The 23813-nt window shown below is 39.2% G+C and overlaps 1 protein-coding gene and 1 pseudogene across 1 annotated transcript in view; one reads left to right on the plus strand and one right to left on the minus strand.

The window, feature by feature from the left end:
- The window catches only part of LOC122068713 (nudix hydrolase 3), a gene marked incomplete at its 3' end in the record, with an annotated part of 50213 nt that overhangs the window by 20104 nt on the left and 6296 nt on the right, over positions 1–23813 (plus strand). The window contains exons 7-14 of the mRNA XM_042632593.1: positions 2043–2129; positions 7961–8067; positions 18553–18724; positions 20465–20718; positions 20823–20904; positions 21208–21273; positions 21425–21502; positions 21580–21675. Coding sequence (XP_042488527.1) covers positions 2043–2129; positions 7961–8067; positions 18553–18724; positions 20465–20718; positions 20823–20904; positions 21208–21273; positions 21425–21502; positions 21580–21675 — 942 coding nt within the window. The remainder of the gene's footprint in view (positions 1–2042; positions 2130–7960; positions 8068–18552; positions 18725–20464; positions 20719–20822; positions 20905–21207; positions 21274–21424; positions 21503–21579; positions 21676–23813) is intronic.
- LOC122068714 lies at positions 22858–23526 on the minus strand (annotated as a pseudogene).

Genomic DNA, 23813 nt, shown 5'->3' on the forward strand with positions numbered 1-23813 from the left:
TGTGTGAAATTACAATATTATAATAAAAAACACAGTTATAGGGAAGCCCACAAAAAAACATTATTTTTATTTTTTATTATTTTTTTAAATTCTATAGATTTTGGATGAAAAATTACAAAATTATTTATTTGGGTTGTAAAATTCTTGGGTAAAGGGTGTACCCAGTGCATGAGGCTACCGCCACTGCAATGTCTAGGGAGGGTCATAATGTATGCAGCCTCCTTGATTTGGATCCGGGTTTCAAGAGATTGAAATCGGATTGCTTATGGGCCCACAATTAACAAATAATTCAATTTAAGCAAACCAGTGGCAGTAATGTAAATAAACAGAGGTAATAAAAGAGGGGCAGACTTGTAAATAATCAGATTACTGTTCAGCTGCTTGGGAGATGGGACCTAAAGGGAATTAATAATTAATGGATGGGGATAAATTAAGAAACACAATATGAGTTTAGGACATGAGAGAATTAGAGACAAGGAGAAGGGCATAACTGGAAATCAGATTACAAAAGAAATAAAGCAAACTCATGACTCTTTCTTCAACCCTGCGTCAGAACCAGAAAAGAGGGCAGCTTCGATGGTTTTGATGGAGCTCTCTCACACCAGCATGGATTGGCCTTGGGCTTGGAAGAGAGAATCGTAGCTCACCAGTCTTGTGATTCCAGCCGAGGTTCAGTCAAAACAGGAAGTGAAAGGATGGGGTTTCCTCTCTGATATCAGGGCTGGCAGAGGGTTTCAGAACCAGATCTGAATCTGAGTTTGATTTCTCAGAACAGAACAATTCTTGGATGTAATACTCCAAGGTTTTGATCACCTGTAGGTAGAGAACCTTCGATCAAGGTCTTGGTCCAAGTAGTTCAATAATGAAGAAGGTCGACCCACTTATTTGGGGCTGCAGCTATCGCCCAAAAACAGAGAAAGAGAGCCGGAAAAAAAAAAACAAAGAAGAAGAAGAAGAATAATGGAGAAAAGATGAAGAAAGAAGGGAAAAGAAGAGAAGGAGGTAAGGGAAGGAGGAAGACTATTAGAAAGGGGAAAGAAGAGGAACACCCACGGCAGCCATGGTTCATGGTTCTCAACGAAAAATCATCAAGTTCTAATTCTCCAAAAATTCTGAATTCTTCATTGGGTTACATCAATATAAAGGGAAGCAAAGTGTAAAATTGGAAACTAAATAAATTAGAAACTACTCTAAATAGCATTTGAAATAAAATCTCCTACTAAATTTACCACACCCTACACTAAAAATTAAGGAAACAAAAATCACCCAATTTCTCCCAAAATTTCCCACGCCTAACTGCATCACTCCCATTTCGCGGAAAGGTGGTTTCCAGACTCAAACCCATGACCACTTTGTCGCAATTGAGTAGCCTTACTGTTGTGCCAAGGTCCGCCCTCTTTGTAAAATTCTTGTGTGAAGTCTACTAATGTTGCTCTGCCTCTTCATGACAATGCCTCATGGTCTTCATAGCATTATGATCACGATGGACCTCTGGCAATGTTAACAACTTTATGCATGGGAAACTACATGAGGTCTGGCACCTGGGTGGAATAAAAGGACTTCATCAAGTAGAAAGCCAACTAACTGTCAAGGTTGGAAGAGCACAAGAGAACTGGGAGCTGATGGAGAAGATTAAAAGCTACAAACCATAATAATATTCCTTCTGTTGCTGATAAAAAAGAAAGCTACAAGTTGTAATTGCAACTGCTAGCCATGTAGAGTGTGATTCTTTTGTGGGCAAAGCTTTTCTTCTTATATATACCTTCTCGGTTCTGATATAACTATTCTTTTCATATGATGAAGTATGAACTATCCTAAAGCTACAGTTCACTTTGGGAAAATATTTGGATGGTTGTGGTGTTCCTTTTTGCCAGTTTGTATTGTGCATTTCTTAATCAACTCTATCTATATCCATGTCTTACAGCCTTATTAGACATTATCTTCTTTCCTGGCAGAAGACACTCCTACATCTCTCTCTAACGAATATTTTTATTGCTATCATATTCAGTAATTTTTTTTGTGCTTTTTCTTGCTTTTGTTAGCTGAATGGGGTCTCAGAAGCAGACAAGGAAGCTCTAGTCTTGCTTATTAAAGCTGCAACCATAATTGATGACATTTTCTATTTGCAGGTCAGTTTAGTACATAGTGATGCTTATGACTTATCTAATTGAATGAGTACGCATGTATAATATGCATAAATGAGGTATGCACTCATGGTTTGCATGTAGGGAATTTCACATGCTTGGTCATAGTTGTCAAGGGCTTGCCTAGGCATCCTGGCACCTTTTGGTTGCTAATTTAAGACCAGTTTACAATTAAATAATTAATGTACTAGCCTCACAGCAAGACCAATATGCAATAAATTCAGTAGGTTACAGCAGGAACACCAATACAGAAACCGTCAATCCACCTTAACAGTGGGTTAACAACAGCGTATGTAATTTATTAAGTCCTCAACATGATTGACATACTCTAGTTGATATTTAATTATAGAACACAAAACACAGACCAAGACTAGACTGTCGGCTGACAGTACAAGGAAGTAGTCACTCAACTTTCTTGGATGGGGTAATTTTCTGGTTGAAGGTAGGTAGTATTGGATTGAAGAATCCTTCAAAATCTCACCGTAAGTTAACGGCTGGATGCTCAAGTTGACTCAGAAATAGAAACTAAGGATCGGATGCTCAAGTTGTCTCAGAAATAGAAACTAAGGATCAGAATTAGTAACTAACTGAGACAAACCTAACCGTTGGATCAGGCTCGAACCATTATCGAAGGTAGCCCTTATGGATGGTATTACATTGTCTCAGAAGAGAGATTGGATCTGATGGTGGGATCTTTGATATCTTGGCCTTGCAGTTTTGCTGAAGAAATACACAATTCGGTAGTGCTGCAGGGCAGTAGTTGCAGTTCCAAGGACCAGCTTCTGTGACACTCGATAGGATAGTCTTGTGGGGACTTCCAGCAACAACAGTGATGAAAGCAGCTTCAGTTCTTCTCCGATACTAGGTGTTTTTGGCAGAGAAAATAAAATATAAATAAGGTAACTCGATGGAGAAAGAATGGGGAAAGGATAGGGATAGGATAGCTGGTTTAGCCTCCCACTCAACCTAGACAAAGTCTCACCTCACACTGCCTCACACTGCTTCTCACAGCAACATGGCTATTAACCAAGTTTTTTTTTTTCCATTCATTCAAATCGTCCCAGAGCAGTAAGGCCCTTACAAGTATATAGAGCAGTATCCTACTTCTGAAAGGAAAGAAAGAAAATAGAAACTTCTAAATAAAAGGTCCACACATGTAGTGGATTCTGTTTACATTAAACTACTAAAAATAGAAATAGAAACTAATAACTAATGATCTTCTAATAGTCTCCTACGCAGGTCATGAAGAGGGGTCCTTAATGGGCTCAAATCTGGCCCATCAATTGGGCCTTCAAATAAATCATTAGTGACTGAAACTGGGCTTGATGGGACTTCTTGGCTGGCACCTTGGGGGTCTAAAGGCTTGCTGCCTCAAGTGGCCCAGAGGCTGGACCTTTTTCTTCTTCCTCCTCCTTCGATCTACATCAGTTGCATAGGCATCTAGGTTGCCTTGTTGGTGTCGCCTAGCGTCCACTTTCCAGGCCCCCTCCAATGCCTTGGGTCACCTAGATTCCATGACAATTATGTGCTTGATTAATACTAGAAAGTTTTCTATGCTTGGTTTTGTTATGGAGAAAAATAGTATGCCCGTTTGAGCATTCTGCCTGTTAGAGGCTACTTTGTATAGACTGTAGTGTATCATCTGCCCTTTGGCTTCTGAGTAATTTTATTTTTCTGTACTAGTCAAAATTGTTTATTTAGTAACCCCAAGGGCAAAAGCTAAATTGGGTTGCATAGCTATCCCATGGTCTGCATGTTCATCTCTCTGGATGAAGATATACTAACTAGAACTTATACACATCAAGCCAAATTTTATGTGTGTCTGGCACATACTGTATAAGTAGAATATGCAGGTGGATATATTTTATTAGGAAATTATTGGGATCCTTAGAGATGGGATCTTGTGTTGGGACAATTGAAATGCTCTGTATTCATGGTCCAACTCTTGAGCGTGCATTCGACAAGTTTGATCTGCTGAATGTTTCATGCTTTCTTATTCATCTGTAGAATCCAAACACATGCAACCTAATTTAGTGATGTTTTAATGGTTCATTAATCTTTGTTAATGTTTAAGCACATGTTATTAATCATGACACGGTGCTCAGATGCATATGCAAATCATATGAGAAGTGGGTACACAACACTTCATTTATAAAATTCAATGACACGAATATGGTTATAAGTGTCCCATTCAATCTGCTGCTAATGTGATTCAAACTCTAGTTTCATGCCGGTGAGTATCTTCTTTAGTACTTATATCTTGCCAAATTCTAGGAGAATTGTAACATTTGTGAAGTTTGTTACTACATGATTTGTTAGAATATGCGACTTTTAGTGTCTTCTATCTCACTGCTTGTTTTCTTCTTTGCAAATCCTACATCTAAAAGATAACTTCGTAAATCAACTGATGTATACGTAGTGGATTATCATGTTTTTCTGATGAATAACGGGGACTTTTGTTTCCATGGGGGTACTTAGACAAACATTTTAGCAGTCTCTTGTGTATGGTACACAGGAACTGTAATGGGTATGGCCCTGCATTAGCCTCCGGGTGATGTAGGATGGGTAAAGAAAACTACAAAGAGCATATTCAGTGCACGAGGCCCCCGCCACTGCGGGGCTGAGGAGGGTCACAATGTAGGCTGCCTTACCCGTGCTTTGTGGAGAGGCTGTTTCCTGGGTTAAAGAAAACTACATCCTAAGCAAATAGGCCAAAAAAAACCTAATAGGGTAGCATCTAGGAAGGTAATCATCTGATTATTCCAGTAGCTGTAGTTAGTACCATCAAAGAATGGTGGATGAGTTGCCGACTGTCCTTCTACATCATAGTTGTCAAGGCGACAGGGAGACCCAAGGTGGTGTAGGGGTGCCTAAGCACTTAAGCAACAAGGTTCCTGCCTAGGCGATCAAGGTGGTCAAGTTTTATTTACCCTCTTTTCTAACATTATTTAGTATGCTACATATACCTGATATCATAAAAAATCAACATCAAGCCACATCAAGTCATCAAAAATCAATATTAAGTCATTTTAAAAATAAAAATTTAGAGAATTGTTCTTATTCTCATATAAGTTTGAAATGTTTTTATTTTTACATAAAGTAGAGCACAAAACCAGTTTTTCAACAAATCCAAGAATGCTTAAATCTGAGTTGTATTGACAAAATTATGTTACGGTCAAACTTAATTAAGGTGCACGAATGCTATTAAATATTGGCTGAATGAGAATAAAGTTATCGTTATCAGAACAAAATATTATTTTACTGCTCTTTTGGTTTTTAGCAATGTTTGACCATGATAAGATTATGGAATTTTCAGATTTGGGAAAAACCCCAACATTTGAAAGTTGAAAATTGCCCCTACAACCAAGATCTAGTTTTTGTTCTTGAACTGGGGCGTTGATTTTTTATTCTATTAGAACTTTATTTTAAACTATTTTGATTGGATTTGTATAGGGGGCGTTTGCTTTTTTATGAATAATATCTTAGATAAATGAAATTATAAAATTATTTACTTAAACGATATTTGGCATAAATAATAGCCTTGTAGTAAGGTGATGGTAGCCTAAACACCAAGAAAACTGTCTGGACACCTAGGCAACGCCTTGACAACTATGTTTTTCATATTGTGAACTGGTGACATCCTTGACCTTGTTAAGGTTCTTTTCTAAGGAACCATTGTTTGATACCACTTATTGGATCGAATGGTAACACCCAAAGGGGGAGATTTAATTAGGTGTGAACTTTTTCAAACTCAACCTCTTAAATTGATGGAAGGTCTTTTACTGTTAACTACTTTGAAAGGTATGGTAAACTCGAACAGAAACAAGAACGAAGGTAAGGAAAGAATTAAAGACGACACAAGCTATTTTAGAGTGGTTCGGATCCTTGATCCTACGTCCACTACCCAAGTCCTCTAGACATAGGATTTCGTTTTCCACTCTGGGGATTCTTTTCCAAATGGCAGGAATCAAGCCTCACACACAAACCAATCACTGTCCTTCGGATTGGCACCCAGACCTCCATGGCCAAGGATATCGCTATTCAATCTCAGTCCTTTGGATTGAGTAGCCAGACCAACTGGACATGGATTTCCTTTTTGTACAACAGTACAATCCATGAGATACTCCTAGCCTACTCAACAAGCAGCAAAATGGCTTCTTCTTAAGCCTGGAACTGCTCTGATGAAGCTCACTAAATCTCAAAAGATCTTGCTAGTGCATCCAATTTCAAAATGATCTCTCTTTTTAGCTCTGTTCTTGTGATTGTAGATTGGATAAGTTGATTCTCTGGTTATGAGCTCAAATGACTCAAAACTTTTATAGACAACAAACTAGTTGTTTAGAGTCAAGACCGGTCGATCTAAGATATTCAAATTTTAAGCCCAAACAGATTATGATTTCATAATGGGAAGTATTGATTCTTCTTGATAACCAAAGTTGTTCTTGAGTTCCAAGAAAAACTAGCTATTGGAGGCTTGGAGCTCATTAATATCAATTAAGATTCCTAGAGTTCCTCACAGTTGGTTAGAGTCCAAATGATGTAATAAATGGATCAATTAGTGAGCCAACATCACCAACTGTAGAGCAGTCATTGCTCTTCCCATGGAAGGCCGCAAATGCCCATGGTCGACGACAAAACAAGGGACTTAAGACCCACTGCTTCTGTTTTGATGGAAGATCCCACAATGACTGTCCATGAGTCGATCGGATTTTACTTAGAATATACAAGTGAAGCACGGACTTCACACATGCGGGAGCCTTGAGCACCAAGTATGCCCCTTTTTTTTTTTTTTAATCTATCCATGAAGCACGGATAACCGCAGCTTATCGCAGAAGACCGCGAATATCAAGGCCATTTAATCTTTCTAAGTTAAACTACCTAGTTTCTTGAGGGGTTTTTCATTTTGGTCTTTTTATCTTGTATGGGCGATATTATAGAGATCTTGACATCAATATTACATCATAATACAACTTTGAAGCACATATAATCTTGATCTTCATGAAAATCTTTCTTCTCCATCTTAATCTTCTTTGAAGCTCTTTCTCTCATGGTCACGGATGACCGTAGCTCTTACTGGACGACTGCCTTCAGAAATTTATCCAATATGCTTTCTTTCTCACCTTAGGTTTCGCCTCAATGCATTGGGTCTTTCTTTCTTATATCACATTAACACATGTTAAAGCACCCAAACACACATCAATCGAGGTTTTCATATCCAAAATACTGAATCAAAATATAGAACCTTTTGGGTTCATCAACTTCGCACCTTCATTTTGAGTGACAATGAGGGCGACAATAACCTATTTTTTGGTCATTTAATCTATGAGGGTTTAGTGGCATTTTACCCAAATGACTTATAGGCCTGGGTGGGAAGTCTTGAGGGATGTAAATTTCTCACAGTTGTGTCGGTAGTGTTTTCGAAATTGTTCCGTTTGTTCTTTGTCTTTGGTTACTTTGTTACCTTTTTTGTGGAGGATTACTCTTGTTCGATGCTTGCAGTTGTATTTCTCTGTAGCAGTTAAAAGAGTTCAAAATGGTCAATCTAACTTTAAAAACTTTCTGAAACTGGTAGCTTTGAATATGGTGGATGAAAGCGTGACATTAATGAAATAGGTGGGGCAACATGCTGAGCTTTTAGCTGAGAGGGTATTCTCAAATCGAATTGAGCTATCTGGGTATACTAGAAGTTATCTTTTTTACTTCGGTTAACAATCATTTAAAAAATGATCTGGTTTCTGTGGTCTGTGCTATAGTGTGTGCTTAAGCCATCATGATAAATGCCTTTCAGTGGCTTTACTACTTCTCTTTTCCTGTAGGTATGGTACAGTAATCCAGCGTTACGAGATTGGTTGAAGGAGCATTGTGATAAATCTGACTTGGATAAGTTGAAATGGAAGTATTATTCAATCAATAAGAGTCCCTGGTAAGTCTCCCTTGGAAAATTTCTTCTCAATATGCTGTCCAATTCAAGTATATTCATTGACTTTCCTATAGAATTTATCCATAAATGTTCTGCTTGGTTTGTGATGCAGATAAATCACATAATCAGCTTATTTTAGTGGAAATGAGCCTTGGTTTGGGATACATATGCATTGGGCCTTTGGTCGAAGGGGTTTTCACTGTAATTTGCCACTTTAATGGGCTTATAATTGTTAGAGTTTATGTAATAAGGGTACTTTAGGAACAAGTTTGTTATATTCCTGTCTCTTAGTATTTTCTATTTTTCCCTTTTACCTCCTTAGGGAGGTTTATGTAATTCCTTTCATATTATTAGTGAAGTAATATATATGTGGTAGAGAATGTTTTCTCTAAACACAACAGTGTACCATTCTCTTCTCTTCTCCTCCAACCTTCCACTCTCTTGTTCCCTTTCTCTCCATCCTTATATTCCAACTTGGTATCAGAGCATAAGAGTAGGTTTGAGAGTCATGTTATATTCTCCTAGTCCCCATGTCCTCTCTTTGGAACCCTAGGTTACAAAGGGGTTCCAAGGAAGAGAATACTATGTGAAAACTCAGTTTTTTTTTCGTGAGATGACCTTGGATGAAGATCATAGAGTCAACTAGAGGAGGAACCATGTGAAGAGATTTGAGTTTGAAGCTCAAACAAGGAGGACAGGTTCAAGCCATTTCCGCCAGCCCTGGTTTGGAATGGCTCTCTCTCTCTCATCCAGCTGCTGTTGAGGCTGGGTAGGCCTCCTTTGTATCGCCCTAGGCCCATCTTTCAAACCCCTATGGTCTTGGTTCTTGAAGAGAAAAGATGTTGAGCCACAACTCTCTTCTCCCTTCATTTTAAGGTACCGCCAGCCCTGTTTTTACCTTTTTTTGCTCTCGAAATGGTGTATGTGATGCTTCCGGCTGATTTGGGTTGGTGAGGTATGTTGTTTGAGTATCATGTGTTGCATATGCCTTGAAGATTGTGTTTTTATTCTCTATTTGAAGTATATGCTCTCTTTTACCTACTGGAATTGTTTCTGAGTGCTGGGAAGTTTTTTGGGTAGAGTGTGTACTCCTCATCTTGTGTTTGTTTCCCCACTTTTTTCTTACATTATGTCAGAGATTAGAGGAAGAAGCCAAGGGCCACCTCTAGGGAATGACAGGGATAGATTCTGGTGTGTCTATTGTGGAAAATTTGGGCACACTAGAGACAAGTGTTTGGAACTTTAAGGCTGTCCCCCTGGTATGCATGGCAGCAGGAGAGGGGGAGCTAGAGCACATACTATGATGACTGAGGCTGAACCTATGGGATATCCTTCTGGACTACTGATAGACACCAGTTCTCTAACTCAGGATGATATTGCAGCCTTTCGCAGGGTTATATCATATTTGGCTAATTGTTCTTCTACACATACAATACCAGCTCCTTCAGTCACCACCTTACAAGTCTCTACATCTGTCCCTTCCAGTGCCTCTTCTTGGGTCATTGACTCTGGAACCACTGACCATATGACCGGTATATCTCAAAGTCTTGACACTTACAATATCTGTTTAGGTAGGGATAAGGTTAGGGTTGTTGATGGCTCCCTTTCCTCCATTTCTGGTAAGGGCCTCGTACTTGTTACCCCCTCTATTTCTTGGGACTCCATTCTTCATGTTCCAAATTTTAACTTTAATCTTTTATTTGTGAGCCACTTAAGTCCTAACCAAATCATTGAATTGGTATGTTATTTTTTTTTCTATCTCATTGTGTTTTTCAAGATTTGGTGACAAAAAGGACTTGGCAGTGGACGTATGGAAAATGGGCTCTACTTTCTTGATCCAGGAACTTCCCCTTTACCTATTGCTTAGTCCTACATATGTGGGAGTAATGACAATAGTCCTTTGGACTCTGTGATGTTGTGGCATTAACGTTTGGGACACCCCTCTTTTGGTGTTATGCGACAAAAATTGTCACACTTGTTTTCTTTTATTCCTTTTTCCCATATGTTTCAGTGGAACCTTGTGTGTTTGCTAAACATTGTTGTTCTTATTTTTACCATGGTAATAGATCTGCCGTTCCCTTTCATATTGTGCATACTGATGTTTGGGGAGCCTCTTCCACAACTTATTGAGTTATTGTTATTTGTTTCCTTTGTTGATGATTATTCCAAGTCTACTTGGACCTTTTTTTATGAAACATAAGAGTGTTGTTCAAGATGTCTTAAAAAATTTCTATTAGCTGATTCTTACTCAGTTTCAACTCGTATTTAAATTGTTCGTTCAGATAAAGGGGGTGAGTACATGTATGGTGGACTCCAGACCTTTTTTACCGACCATGGCATTATCCATCAAATTGTTTGTATTGACACATCCCAATAGAATGGGGTGGCTAAGAGGAAAAATCGCCACCTATTTGGAAGTTCTCTCGGAGTCTCCTCTTTGGCATGAATTTCCCGAAGACTTTTTAGTCTGATGCTCTTCTTACTACCTCTTCCTTATTAACCGCATGCCCACTAAACTCCTTGGTTCCAAATACCCTTTGAAAACGTTGTCTCCTCAAGCTCCTGCTTTTCTCTTTCCCCCAAAGTGTTTGGGTGTGTCTGTTATGTCCATGTCCACAAGTCTACTTAGACTAAACTTGATCCCAAGGCCCTCAAATGTATCTTTCTTGGGTTTTCCCACTTTACCAAAGGTTACAAATGTTATTATCCCTATTTCCGCCGACGACTTCTTTCAAGGATGCCACCTTCCTTGAGTCTATTCCCTTTTTAGCTATTCTTAAAATCGTCTTCAGGGGGAGAATAGTAAGAAGTGAAGAGGCTACTGGTGTCATTCCTTTTCTCACACCCTTGCCTATTCCCCCATTTCAGTTTGATATTGAGAAACATAAAGAGGTGGATATTGTTGACATTTGTGATAATTCAAGTGTTGGGTCTGATAAAGAGAAGGAACCTATTGTGTACAAAAGAAGAAAAAAGAAGAGTTGCCAAGAGTCCTCTTTCGATCCACATCCTGATATCCACCTTCCTCAGTCAAATAACATTCCTTCTCCATCTTCTGAGTTGGACCTTCCCATTACTGCTCAAAAGGGAAATATAGTTTGTACTAATCCTATTTCCCAGTTTGTTTCCTTTGATGCTCTTTCTCTTACAAGTGTTGTTTTTTCCTGTATATCCATTCCCAAGAATGCCATTGAGGCCTTGCCTGACTCAAAGTGGAAGCAAGCCATGTCTGAAGAAATGATGACCCTTGAGAAGAACTGTACCTGAAAACTGGTTGATCTCCTCACGGGGAGAGTTCCAATTGGATGCAGTTGGGTTTACACAATCACATACCAATCAAATGGTACTATTGAGAGATACACAACACAATTGGTGGCCAAAGGGTACAGTCAAGTGTATGAAATTGACTATCAGGAGACATTGTGGCTAAGCACAATTCTATAAGGGTTCTCTTGTCTTTGGCAACAAATAGAGAGTGGCCCCTATATCAGTTAGATGTGAAGAATTTCTTCCGCCATAGTGACTTAGAGGAGGAAGTGTACATGCAGCCTCCACCTGGCTTCAGGTGTCCATTAGCTGAAGGGAAAGCGCGTCTTCTTAAGAAGGCTTTTATGGTCTCAAACAGTCCCCAAAGGCTTAGTTTGAGAGGTTCAGGTAAGCTATTTTGAAGAATGGATATTCCTAGAGTCAAGTCGACCACACCTTATTTACCTAGTGAGGTAATGGTACTATTACTACACTAATTGTATATGTTGATGACATTGTGGTGACTAGAGATGACATAGCTGCAATAGCTAGGCTAAAGACTTACTCGAGAAACAGTTTGAAATCAAAGACCTTGGACACTTGAAGTATTTTTTGGGCATTAAAGTGTCAAGGTCTAAGAAGGGGATAAACATGTCAAAGGAAGTTTGTGTTGGACCTATTGAAAAAAACATAGATGTTGGGCTGCAAACCTGCAAATTCTCCTATTGAGCATAATCATAGACTGGGAGAAGATTGTGGTCCTTCCCTTGTTGATGCAGGAAAATACCAGAGACTAGTGGGGAAACTTATCTATCTTTGACTCGCCCAGACATTACCTATGCAGTAGGAGTGCTGAGCCAGTTTATGCATGCTTCGAAGAGTGGGCATTTGGATGCCGTGTACCGCATCCTCAAATACTTGAAGTCCTCTCTAAGGAAAGGACTATTTTATTTCGGGAATGGATCCATCTCTGACAAACAATCTACATCGGGCTATTGCACATTTGTGCATGGCAATTTGGTTACATAAAGAAGCAAAAAAACAGCATGTTGTGGCTAGGTCAAAAGTAGAGGCAAAATTTAGGGCAATGACTCATGGTGTTTGTGAATTTATGTGGTCAATACGATTGGTTCAAGAGCTGGGCTTTGACACTGAAGGGCCTATACGACTCTACTGTGATAACAAGGAAGTTATAAGCATTGCTCACAATCCGGTGCAATATGACAGGATAAAACACTTTGAAGTGGATCTACACTTCATCAAGGAGAAGATGGATTCTGGTTACATTTGCACTCCTTTTGTGAAGATAAATTATCAATTGGCAGACATCTTCACCAAAGGGCTCATCTGTCGCTAGTTTAGTACCCTTGTATGCAATCTGGGAATGCATGATATTTATTCTCCCGTTTGGAGGGGGAGTGCTAAAGTTTATGTAATAATTTCTTTCATATTGTTAGTGAAGTAATATATATATATACATATATATATATATATATATGGTAGAGAATGTTTTCTCTATGCAACATTTTACCATTATGTTCTCTTCTTGTCCTTCTTCTTCATCTTCTTGTCCTTCCTTCTTCTAACCTTCCACTCTCTTGTTCCCTTACTTTCTCTCCATCCTTATATTCTAACTATAATATGGATAGGAGCTAGGACTACGATATTAGTCAAGTAAAATCAGTTTAGTCCAAATTTGTGGGGTTATTTGAATCATTTTTGTGTTACAAGTAGCTCAGTTAATCCTTAGGATCATTAGGAATTTGAGTCCAGATTTCATTCTCAGTCTTCTTCTCTCTTTTTTTTTTTTTTTTTTTTTTGGGTGGGTAAAAATATATCAAGACAAGGGGAAAAAAGGGGGAAACATGGTTTTAAGTATCTCCGATACCGATACGATACTCTCCGATACGTATCTTAAATTTAGTCGATCGATACGATACACACCGATACGATACATTGAATTTTTTAAATCAATTTCGTATCGATATATATCCTACAATACATACCGATATGCATCAATACACCACTAATACACATCGATACGATACGACATGCCTCGATACGACTCTATGAAAAATATAAAATTGAGGTAAAATGTACGTTTCGGTATGTATTGGTACGTATCGGTGAGTATCGGTATGTATCGATCGGTACGTATCGGTATATATCAGCACGTATCGGTGAGTATTGATATATATATCGGTACGTATCGGTGAGTATCGATACGTATCGGCGCTACGGTCATATAATGGCCAATATGGGTAATTTTTCAGAAAAAACGATTTTTTGAAGGCTTTTTGTTCCAAAGTTGTTGTCAGCCATATTTCTCTCTAACTAAAGTGGAAATCAAGGTTGGGAACAAGGATTTTACATTTATGGGACAACTACAGACCTTAAATTCTTAGTACGATACCCTCAAATTAGTGTTTATGCATAATACATGTTATCAATAGCTTTTTTTAACAAATTCTTTATGCAAAAGTGTTTAAAAAAATGTTTCCTATCCATTTATGTGTGTATTTTTAGCGTATCTTAGTGTATCTCCGATACGATACGATACCCTCCGATACGTATCTTAATTTTGACAGACCGATACCACGACCGATACCGATACTTTAATCCTTGGGGGGAAATATACAAAGCCCGAAGCTGAAGAAGGGATACAACCTTGGAGGGCTAGGGGGTGGGGGGAGATAAGATGGATACTGGATAGAGGCAATCCCCAGGAGGCTACAATCAGCCTGTTCACAATCAATAACCAATCTATGGTGGGAGGAGATGAGTTTGAAGGAGACATCGAAGTAGATGGCATTCTAAATCTTATCAAATGATCTAGATTCGGAAGTCCATCTACGGAGATTGTGCTCCATCCAGATATGGTTTATGGTAGCTGCAAAGGGAAGCTTCCTAGCAGTATCGCAAATGGTTTTCCCAACAAAGGTCATGTCAATCCAGATCCATTATCTGCGGAGTGGGAGAGGGGTTCTAACAGGCCAACATTTAGCAAGAACTCGCATCTAGATGGAAGAGGAGAAGGGGAAATCAAAGAATAAATGGGAGCTATCCTCTAGACCAGACCAACAAAGGAAGCAAGAAGGGGAAATAGAAAAGTGACGATGAATGAGGAAAGATTGGGTAGAAAGGAAATTGGAGAGGACTCTCTAGACAATGAAGCTATGCCGAGGGATGTGGGATTTGGGATTTAAACCAGACGATCCTATGCTAGGGAGCGGAAGGTGTGGCAGAGCGGACTGGATTGGAGCAGAGGAAGAGGAGAATAGGCCAGAAAGAAAGGGGGACTAGATGATTTTGTCCATACTATTTGGGGGAGGAAGGGGGGGGGGAGGGACTGCTAATAGAGGTCTAGAGAGGGGATGCTTGGGGGGGCAAGAGCCATTGGAGATGATGGAGGAGACAGGGGAGGATCTGGGAAGACCCGAAGAATAAACAGCTCTAGGACCCACAAGGAGAGAGAGCATGCCAGCTGGGTGCCAATTTTCCAGCCAGAAGGAGGTGGCATCACCATTATCGATAAGAGTTTTGATGACATTGGAGGCAAGAGGCCTAGAGGCAAGAATCTTGCACCACACCCAGGAGGAGTTGGGGTTGGTTGACACAGATTGGAGAGAGTCCTTACACAAGAGGGAGGAGTAAACCCAAGAGACCTAGATGTTGGGATGCTTAGAGGTCAACTTCCAGATGAGCTTGAGGATGCCAGTAGAGTTGACATCCTTGATTATTTTGATGCCAAGGCCTCCTTCAGATTTGGGAAGGCAAACAGAGGACTAGCAAAGAGGTGACAAAATTTGGTGGAATCGGAACCTTTCCACAGAAAAGTGTAGAAGAGGGATTCCTTGGATTTGATGACTACTTTGGGAAGTTGGAAGAATCCCAACCAATAGATGTATGAGGATTGGAGAACATATCGGATAAGCAACAGACGAGCCGCATACCAATAGATGCTTTTAGAATCTTAGTTTGAGTAAGAGTGTAAAATACTAGTCTGTTTTGGTATTTTCAAGTGGAAATTTGAGTTCCGAGTCATTATAGGAGTATTAGAGAGTGAGTTTGACAAATCTCTATATAGATGTAGTGGCTATGGCCTCACCCACAAACTTAGGAATAATAGTTTTCATTTTTTTTTAAACCGTGTTGCTGTGAGAGATTCATAGTGCTGCTGGGTGGATTCGCAGTGGGATGGGTTGCTTGTTGTATTCGAAGGGACTGATATAGGTGGATTCCTGTCTTCCAACTTTCTTCCTATTTTCCCTTTTTTATTCCTTGCATTCTCAGGTAAGTTTTCCTTACTTCCATACAGCAGCCCCCTGTTTTTCTACCAATTTTCAGTTTGTTTTCTAGTCACATAACTCCCTCATTCTTGCTTATTTTCATCTCAAGTTCTTTATACTATTTTCTGGTTATACTCTTTCTTGAATTCTGGTCTACAATCCTGAATACTAATGTCAAAATCTCAGCTACTACAAACCTGCCTTGTTTTCCCACCGCTACTAGGAATACCGTGGGAACCTCTGTCCAGGTTTCAGAACCCTGAGATATTTTGCAGGCAGGTATTGCTAACTGAGAGCTACACTTGACCAAGAAAATCGGTTCAATCTGACTATCTTATTTCAAGTTACAAAATCCTTAGATTGTTATCTCTACCCTATTTTCTGGGGATCCTGTGTTGCAAATCAGTCTCTTATTTGGGACTGGTTATTGCATTGTTCAACAACAACAAGCTCAGCCTTACCCAACTTAATGGGGTCGGCTACATGAATCCATACCAAAAAAAAAAAAAAAAAAAAAAAAATCCAAACAGAATTGGGGGAAGGAAGAGATGAAAAGATGAGAGACGAGAGTAAGAGGAAAGAGTACAGCCCAACAAGTCAGGAGAATCTCAACTAAATGATGTCAGCTACTTGAATCCTAGTCCTTCAATAGGCTCTGTCCAAAGTCGTATTTGGGACAAGACCAAGACTATGCATGTCATTCGTCACCACTTTGCCTATGGTCATTTTAGGCCTTCCCCGAGCTGTTTTGACTCCTTCAATCTGGATCAGGTCACTCCTTACTGGGGTGTCCTTAGGCCTCCTTTAAACTTGGTCATACCACCTCAAACGACTTTCACGAAGGTTGCCGTTGATTGGGGACAACTCCCAAATCGCTTTAATATACTCATTCCTTACTTTTTCTTTCATAGTTTTGCCGCACATACATCTTAACATCCTCATCTCAGCTACCCATAACTTCTCTATATGACACTTTTTAATTGCCCAACATTCTTCCCCATACATCATGGCTGGTCGCACAACAGTCCTACAGACTTTTCCCTTGAGTTTTAAAGGGATACGCCAGTCACACAACAATCCGGATGCACCTCTCCACTTCATCCACCACTTTAATTCTCTAAGAAACATCGTCTTCTATGTCACCTTCTTTATTCATGGTTGACCCTAGGTATCTAAAATAGTCACTTTGTGGAATCTCTCTCCTCAATTTTCATCATTTTATCCATCATAGAGTGACTAAAATTACACATTGTAAAGAGAAGAGAAGAAAAGAGAGGGAAAGAGCATGGGCAAGAGGGATTTATACAACTGGGTCTTTGGATGGATGGATTGATCTTAAAATTGATGGATTTCATCTTGATTGATTGGGATCGGTTGGATTTTAAAGCCGATCAACAAAAACGGAGGAGTGGAAGGGGCAGGGGTATTGAGCCTTAGTCAAAGACTCGCCGACTACGGTCGAACTCAAACGGGAATCGATCAATAGAGATGAAGAAGAAGAAGGGCGGTAGGGTTCAGTAGAGTTCAGAGAGAAAGGGTATGGGGAAGAGGGATTTATTTCATTAAGGGTATAATAGGTATTTCATGTTTAGGAGGGTAGTTTAGGCATTATGAGAAAAAACTGGCTAACTTAACAACCATTTCAAACGGTTGGGGACAATAGATAGAATCTTTTTGTTTTAGGGGAGGTGAGTGATATTTTTGGAAAAGTGTGGGGTTAAGTTGATATTTCGACATAGTTAAGGGGAGAAGAGTGATATTTCCTTAAAAAAAACACGAAATAACTGAGATCTCGGTGAGATTTTGAACCGTGCTTCTTCTCCTCATCTCCCCCCCCAAAAAAAAAGACCCTATATGCTTTGCGTCCTTTCTATCCCATTCTAGTCCATTCCATACATTAACATATAGAAGCCCTAATATAAGCGAAAAAGACAAAAATTACCCTAATATACATTACAAAAGAGTCGGGTCGGTCCATCGGGTCGTGTCGTACCATATTGCCCCCGCACCCCTATACAAGATCAATGATGGGCTCCAAGGCTCGGTCTAAGCCCTTTGCTACCATCACAAACCTCACAAAAACTCTCCTTCGGGTTGCCACAAAAAAATGTTGACGCGGGGCAATCTTCGAAACGGGTACAAGAATTCAAGGCACACATAACAGCTAATAACACCAACACATTTGACCCATCAAACTTATTAGAGAAGAAGAAGATTTTCCTAAAAGTTGATTTTGATGACTTAATGTGGTTTAATGCTGATTTTTTATGACATAAGGAATATATGTCGCATAATAAATAATGTTAGAAAAGAGGGGGAATAAAAAATAACACTTGGGCGCCTCTTCGCCTAAGCGCTTAGGCACCCCTCCACCGCCTCATCGCCTTGACAGCTATGGTCCGAAATTCACTGAAAGGATCTCGGAACTGGAGGACCATATTCTGAGATTGTGCTCCATCCAAAATATGGTTGATAGCGGCACCAAGCTTTGACATCATCACAAGGAGATTTACCTCAGGATTCTAATCCACCCATATCCATTTCCTCTCAAATGACAAGATCCTACGGCTTCTTGGCCAGGATTTTGCGAGGAGCCCTTTCCAATAGAAGTGGAAAAAGGGTAAGCAATAAAGAGACGGTTCACATCTTCTTGAGCATTCCAATAGAGGCAGCAGGAAGGAGAGATTGGATCTGGCAGTCAATCAGGAACGACTGCGTTGGATGGTAGTTGGAGAGGACCCACCAGATGATGAAATTGTGTCGAGTCTGCATTTTATATAGTATGGACATTGAATTCTGCATTTTATTATGGTTTCTTTTCAAATGTGATGTGTTAATTTTCCAATTGAAATATGTATTCACTTCCTAAGTCAGCATGAATCAACCTCGTCTCTAGAATTAAACAATTGTCTATGCCTTAATTTACTTGACAACCATTTTCTTCTCTTAACAGGTCGTCCCTTGATGAGAACAAGGCATTTTTGACAACTGTAGACTCGGCTATTAAGTTGCATGTGGAATCCACAAAGTCTGTACCTGGGTGGCAGGGACTTGAATATAGAGCTGCATTCCCCGTGCAGAAACCCCCTGGTGCTAATTTCTACCCTCCAGATATGGACAGAAAGGTAGTGAATCAAAAAAAGTATTTTTTTGAAGATTTTCCTTAATTTTTTTCCGAGAAAAAGTTTTCCTGCACAACATCTATAAAAATTATTTCCTACATGTGGGGTATTATTTTTCCATTTGGACAAGGTGTTTCGGATTCTGATTGTTGTATAGGGTAGTCCACGTTTTACCTTATTTTTCAGCTGTCCTTGTTATTTAATTGTCCATAGCATGATTGACTATATTCAAACAATTTTCAAAGCATTACAATTTACAGCTATATATGGATAACTTGGATGGTCTGGAATTTTTTAACACATGATTAGATTGGACTGTGGCCTTATTGCACTGTATGCTGCCTTATATTTTTTGCCCTTATTTGTGCCAAATACCATTTAAGTAAATGTTTTTATATTTCATTTACTTAAGATATTATTCATAAATAGGAAAATACCTTATATTTGAATCCAATAAAAATAGTTTAAAAATCAAATTCCAAAAGGATAAAAAGTTAACCCCCCGGTCCAAGAACAAAAACTGGATTTTTGGTTGTAGGGTGATTTTCAACTTTCGAATGCTATGGTTTTTTTCAATTCCGAAAATTTTATAAAACTTATCATGGTAGGACATTGCTAAAAACCAAAAGTCCGGTAAAATAATATTTTGTTTTAATGTCAATAAAATTATTTCCATTCAGACGATTTAACAACATTCGTACACTTTAAAATAAGTTTAACCGGAACATAACTTTGTCATAACAACTCAGATTTAAGTAATCTTAGACTTGTTGGAAAGCTAGTTTCTGTTATACCTAATACAAAAAGTCTTATCTAAAAATAAAATCATTTGACCAATAAAACTTATTATAGAAGAAGAGCATTTCTCTAAATGTCAATTAGTCATGTTGATTTTTTATGATTAATGTGAGTGTGTTTATGTTGATTTTTATGACTTGATGTTGCTTATTGTTGATTGGTTTTTATGTCATAGGGTATATATTATAACATACAAAATAATTTTAGAAAATAGGGAAAAAAAAAAATAACACGTGGGCGATTTGATTGCCATGGCAACTCCATAGCAAGCGATTCACCGCCAAATCGATTAGCCACCCCTCAACCGCCTTGGGTCGCCATGACGCCGTGACAACTATGCACGTAGGAACCCTGCCCTTTTTTTGTTCTTTATATTCTTTGGAATGACATTTTTGTTCTTGCATTCATTTTCACTGTTAGAAGTGCAAATTTGGCGGTTTCACTGGGTGGAGGGCTGACATGTGCCCAACAGTAGGAATTGAACAGTCAACTCACAACCCAAGTCAAACCTTAGAATCAACCCGAATTGCCCAGCCTGAACCTAACCAAGGTCTAATTTACTTGACCTAAACCCAACTTAAGCTTAGTTTGTTGCATGGCTTAAGCTAAAATCAAGTTACTGTGAATGTGGTTCAACTTATATTGGCTCTTACTTCTCACTAAAAGAACAGTGTGGAAACCACTAAACCATGCTTCGTCGTTTATACTGTTTACATTGGTGTTGGTTTGTATCATGCTTCATGAGGCCTCACAAATCCTCGCTAAGGGTCTGAAATGCTGGCCAAAAGTAGTCTTGGATAGGTCACCGGCCCATTTTGTGCCTTTATTCATGTTTTCTAGTTATTCATGAAGGTTCTTGAATCTAAAAGGATGCATTAGGATGAATATTTGCATCCTTTCATATACTCATCTTGGCAATCATTGACTTTCTCTAATTTTTTATAGGAATTTGAATTATGGAAGAGTAGCCTAAGTGAGGATCAACAAAATGCCGCTACAGGATATTTTAATGTTATTAGAAGACATAGTGAATCTGATTTGGATGTCTCTCCATTCAGTGGTATCTCGGGTAGCATTCATCAGGTTGTACAGCCAGCTAATGATCTTTTCATTGTTCCTTACTCAGAAGAGTATAAGCCATTTCTTACAAAAGCTGCTGAGCTATTGAATAAAGCAGGGGACTTGACTGACTCTCCCAGGTAGATTGTTGTCTGGGAAGCACTTTAGGTCTCTTTTGTCAGACATCTTTCTTGTGCAATTTATTGATAGCTCAGATTCTAATCATTTTTTTGAAATTGTGTAGTTTGAAGAGGTTGCTGAAGACCAAAGCTGATTCTTTTCTTTCAAATGATTACTATGAATCTGACATAGCCTGGATGGAGCTGGTATATTTCTTGTTCACATATGAATGTATTGTGCCAAAGGCGGTTCTGGTGATTTATTTACATATCTCTTTCTATTAGTAGAGTTACTCCTTTACATTAATTCTAGTCACTTCACATGCATAATTCTGGTCAACTGTTAGGTTATGGAAAAATCATTTTACTTGAGTTGTTTAAGATGTGGCCATGTGGGTGCATGGTAATAGTAGGTGTTTCTTGTTTTCTTCTTAGTTGTAAGAATTTCTTGGATGTACTTTATTCTGAGTCTTCTTGTCACCAATACCAACCATTTTCAGTCCTCTGTAGGACTCTAAGTTGGACATTACTATTGGCCCATATGAGACTTACGAAGATACAATTTTTGGTTACAAGGTATTGCTGATAGCCACCACCTTCTTCTCTTCCGATGATGGTGATTATATAATTTAATTGTGCCACATTGACTTCAATGAGAGAATGTACACATGGTGGTGAGTATATCCATGTATTACTGAACTTATCTGTGTCATGTCATATTCTTTAGGCTACATTTGAAGCATTCATTGGAATCCGTGATGAAAAAGCAACATCTCAAGTTAAACTCTTCGGTGATCATTTGCAAGTATAGTGTCCTTCCTTTGCTTGTTGTCCTTTTTTCCCCTCCTAAGTTCTTTTATAATATTCACAGTATTTGGTCAGGTTTTGGAGCAAAATCTTCCATTAGACAACATGTACAAATCAGAAGATGTCATTGCTGCTCCAATTCGTGTGATACAAGTTGTTTACAATGCAGGAGTGAGTTGTCTATTCTGCCTTGAATAATATTTAATTTATTATTTCAAGACCATAGAAAGCATTTTTTTTTTTTTTTCTATGATGTGAATATGGCATATCTTTGTGGGTGGTTGAACATAAAATTCCCAACTGCGGGTTTCCACATAAGGTGGTACCCTTACTGTGGAATGTTGCTGGCACTGGGGCACTGCTCAGTGTGTACTAAGGCATAGAACTTGCTGATCCTTTCTTTTGCTCTGTGCATCTTTAAGGCTGTGAGTGGTTGGATGGAAATGGATAGAAAAGGAAAGAAAAGGAAATAACAATTTACTGTTGTTTGGTTGCCAAATGAAAAGAAAAGAAAAGAATCTTTTTATTTTGGGAAAAAGGTTTTTGTAGGGGGGCGGGGTGTGCCCCCGAGCCCAGACACATTGGGGGAGGGGGGTGAAATGACCAGCCCACCCCTCATGAAATGAAAAAATGACATCTCTTTGGATGCTTCCTCGTGTGCTCCCATTGGCCCTCATGCACACACATGAATATCACACTTCCCCATTTATTTTTTGGAGAAAAAACCCTGCCCGCTTGCATCTCTCTACGCTAAGACACAGGAGGGAGCGAAAAGACTGTGCTGCCCCATGCCCAGATGCCTCCGTGCAGCCTCCCATTGTTTGCGCGCTGGCGCAGTGGCAGTGCAAGCGGACATGGTTCTCTTGCCCTTATTTTTTATATGTACTAGCTTCAAGGGTATGTGTGGTTTTCTCCTCCAAAGTTTGAATTGGAGCCTTGGAGAGGATAGGTTTCCATTAACTCAGAATCTGAGATGGAGACACATCTTGCCACTGCTAAAGCATTACTTGAAGATGACCAAGAGTTGATGCCTTACCAGCTCCCTTCCCCAAAAACAAATCCAAAAAGATATGAAACAATAAAAATATTCCAGCCGCCTGTGCTTGGTTTTCTGTTACTTTTATAATGACAAAAGAGATTTAGCTTTACCCAATCCGAGGCTACTTGAACCAAATGGTTTGAATGATTCATTCACAGAGGCCCAGTTGGTAGCTTTTAGGATAGAATGTTAGGTGGGGAAAGCTTTTCCCAATCCGAAATCAGCCGGAGAGATAGAAGAAAGAAGCGAGAACCAGTGGGCATCTAAAATCGCTATTGATTTCTGGAAAGACGGAAGAAAGCCAAGGAAATGCCTCAACCACCAAAGCAATAAAGTGTCTGCCCCTGCTTCAGGACATATACGACATCCATGACCAACATTATCTTCCTCCTAGCGTGCTCTGTATATGTCACAGCATCCATCAATGACGTTCTCAGCACCCTCCCCTTCGTCTCTTCATACATGAGATCACTGATCTCTTAACAGCTCTCTCCTCGCAAGGTGAAGAATCACAAGCTTCGTGATGCCTTGGATGTTATCTTGCAACGCCTTCGTATGACAATTCGCCCTCTTTTGCCCAAACCCTTACTGCCCTTCCCACGACCAGACATATTTGGATGCTTTATTCAAAGTGGTTTTAGATAAGATCTTGATCAGGAGGTGAGCGCAACTTTGCTTATGCAGAAGCATCAAAGCAGAGAGAGAAATTATAGTGAATGGGAGAGTGAGAGAAGTGAAATACTTGCTCGTGGGATGACCTGTGAGTTGCTCGGCTGTGGTCGACGGAAGAGAAGTGGAGACAAACGCATCTTTGAGGGGGCGGGGGACAAAAACAGAGAGTTTTGTCACCCAAATTGAAGTTTTCTCATGGTTGGGGGCAAGATTATTATTTTGAAAGCAATAGAAAATTTTGCAAAACTCGAGATGAATTTAAATATAAATTAACAGAATCTTCCATCATTGATGTGCACACCAAATGTGGAGAAAACTTTGAAGGAGAGAAAACTGTACAAGAATCTGTATGGTTTCTTTTCATTTCGTGGCTTCCAAATACTGCCTAAGACTTTTTTTTTTTTTGGGGGGGGGGGGGGTTGGTCAATGATCATATCATTTACACTTCTATTTTCTGAAGTTTGACATTTTCATTTTCATAATTGCAGTTATTTCTTAATACTATATTTTGCTAATATAAGGATAAATAAGTTGAATTTGACATTACATTTGGAAGACAGATTTCAGAGGAAAGATCGATAGGTTTTATGTAGTTCAC

The sequence above is a fragment of the Macadamia integrifolia genome, unplaced genomic scaffold (assembly GCF_013358625.1).
Source record: "Macadamia integrifolia cultivar HAES 741 unplaced genomic scaffold, SCU_Mint_v3 scaffold453, whole genome shotgun sequence".
NCBI classification, from domain to species: domain Eukaryota; kingdom Viridiplantae; phylum Streptophyta; class Magnoliopsida; order Proteales; family Proteaceae; genus Macadamia; species Macadamia integrifolia.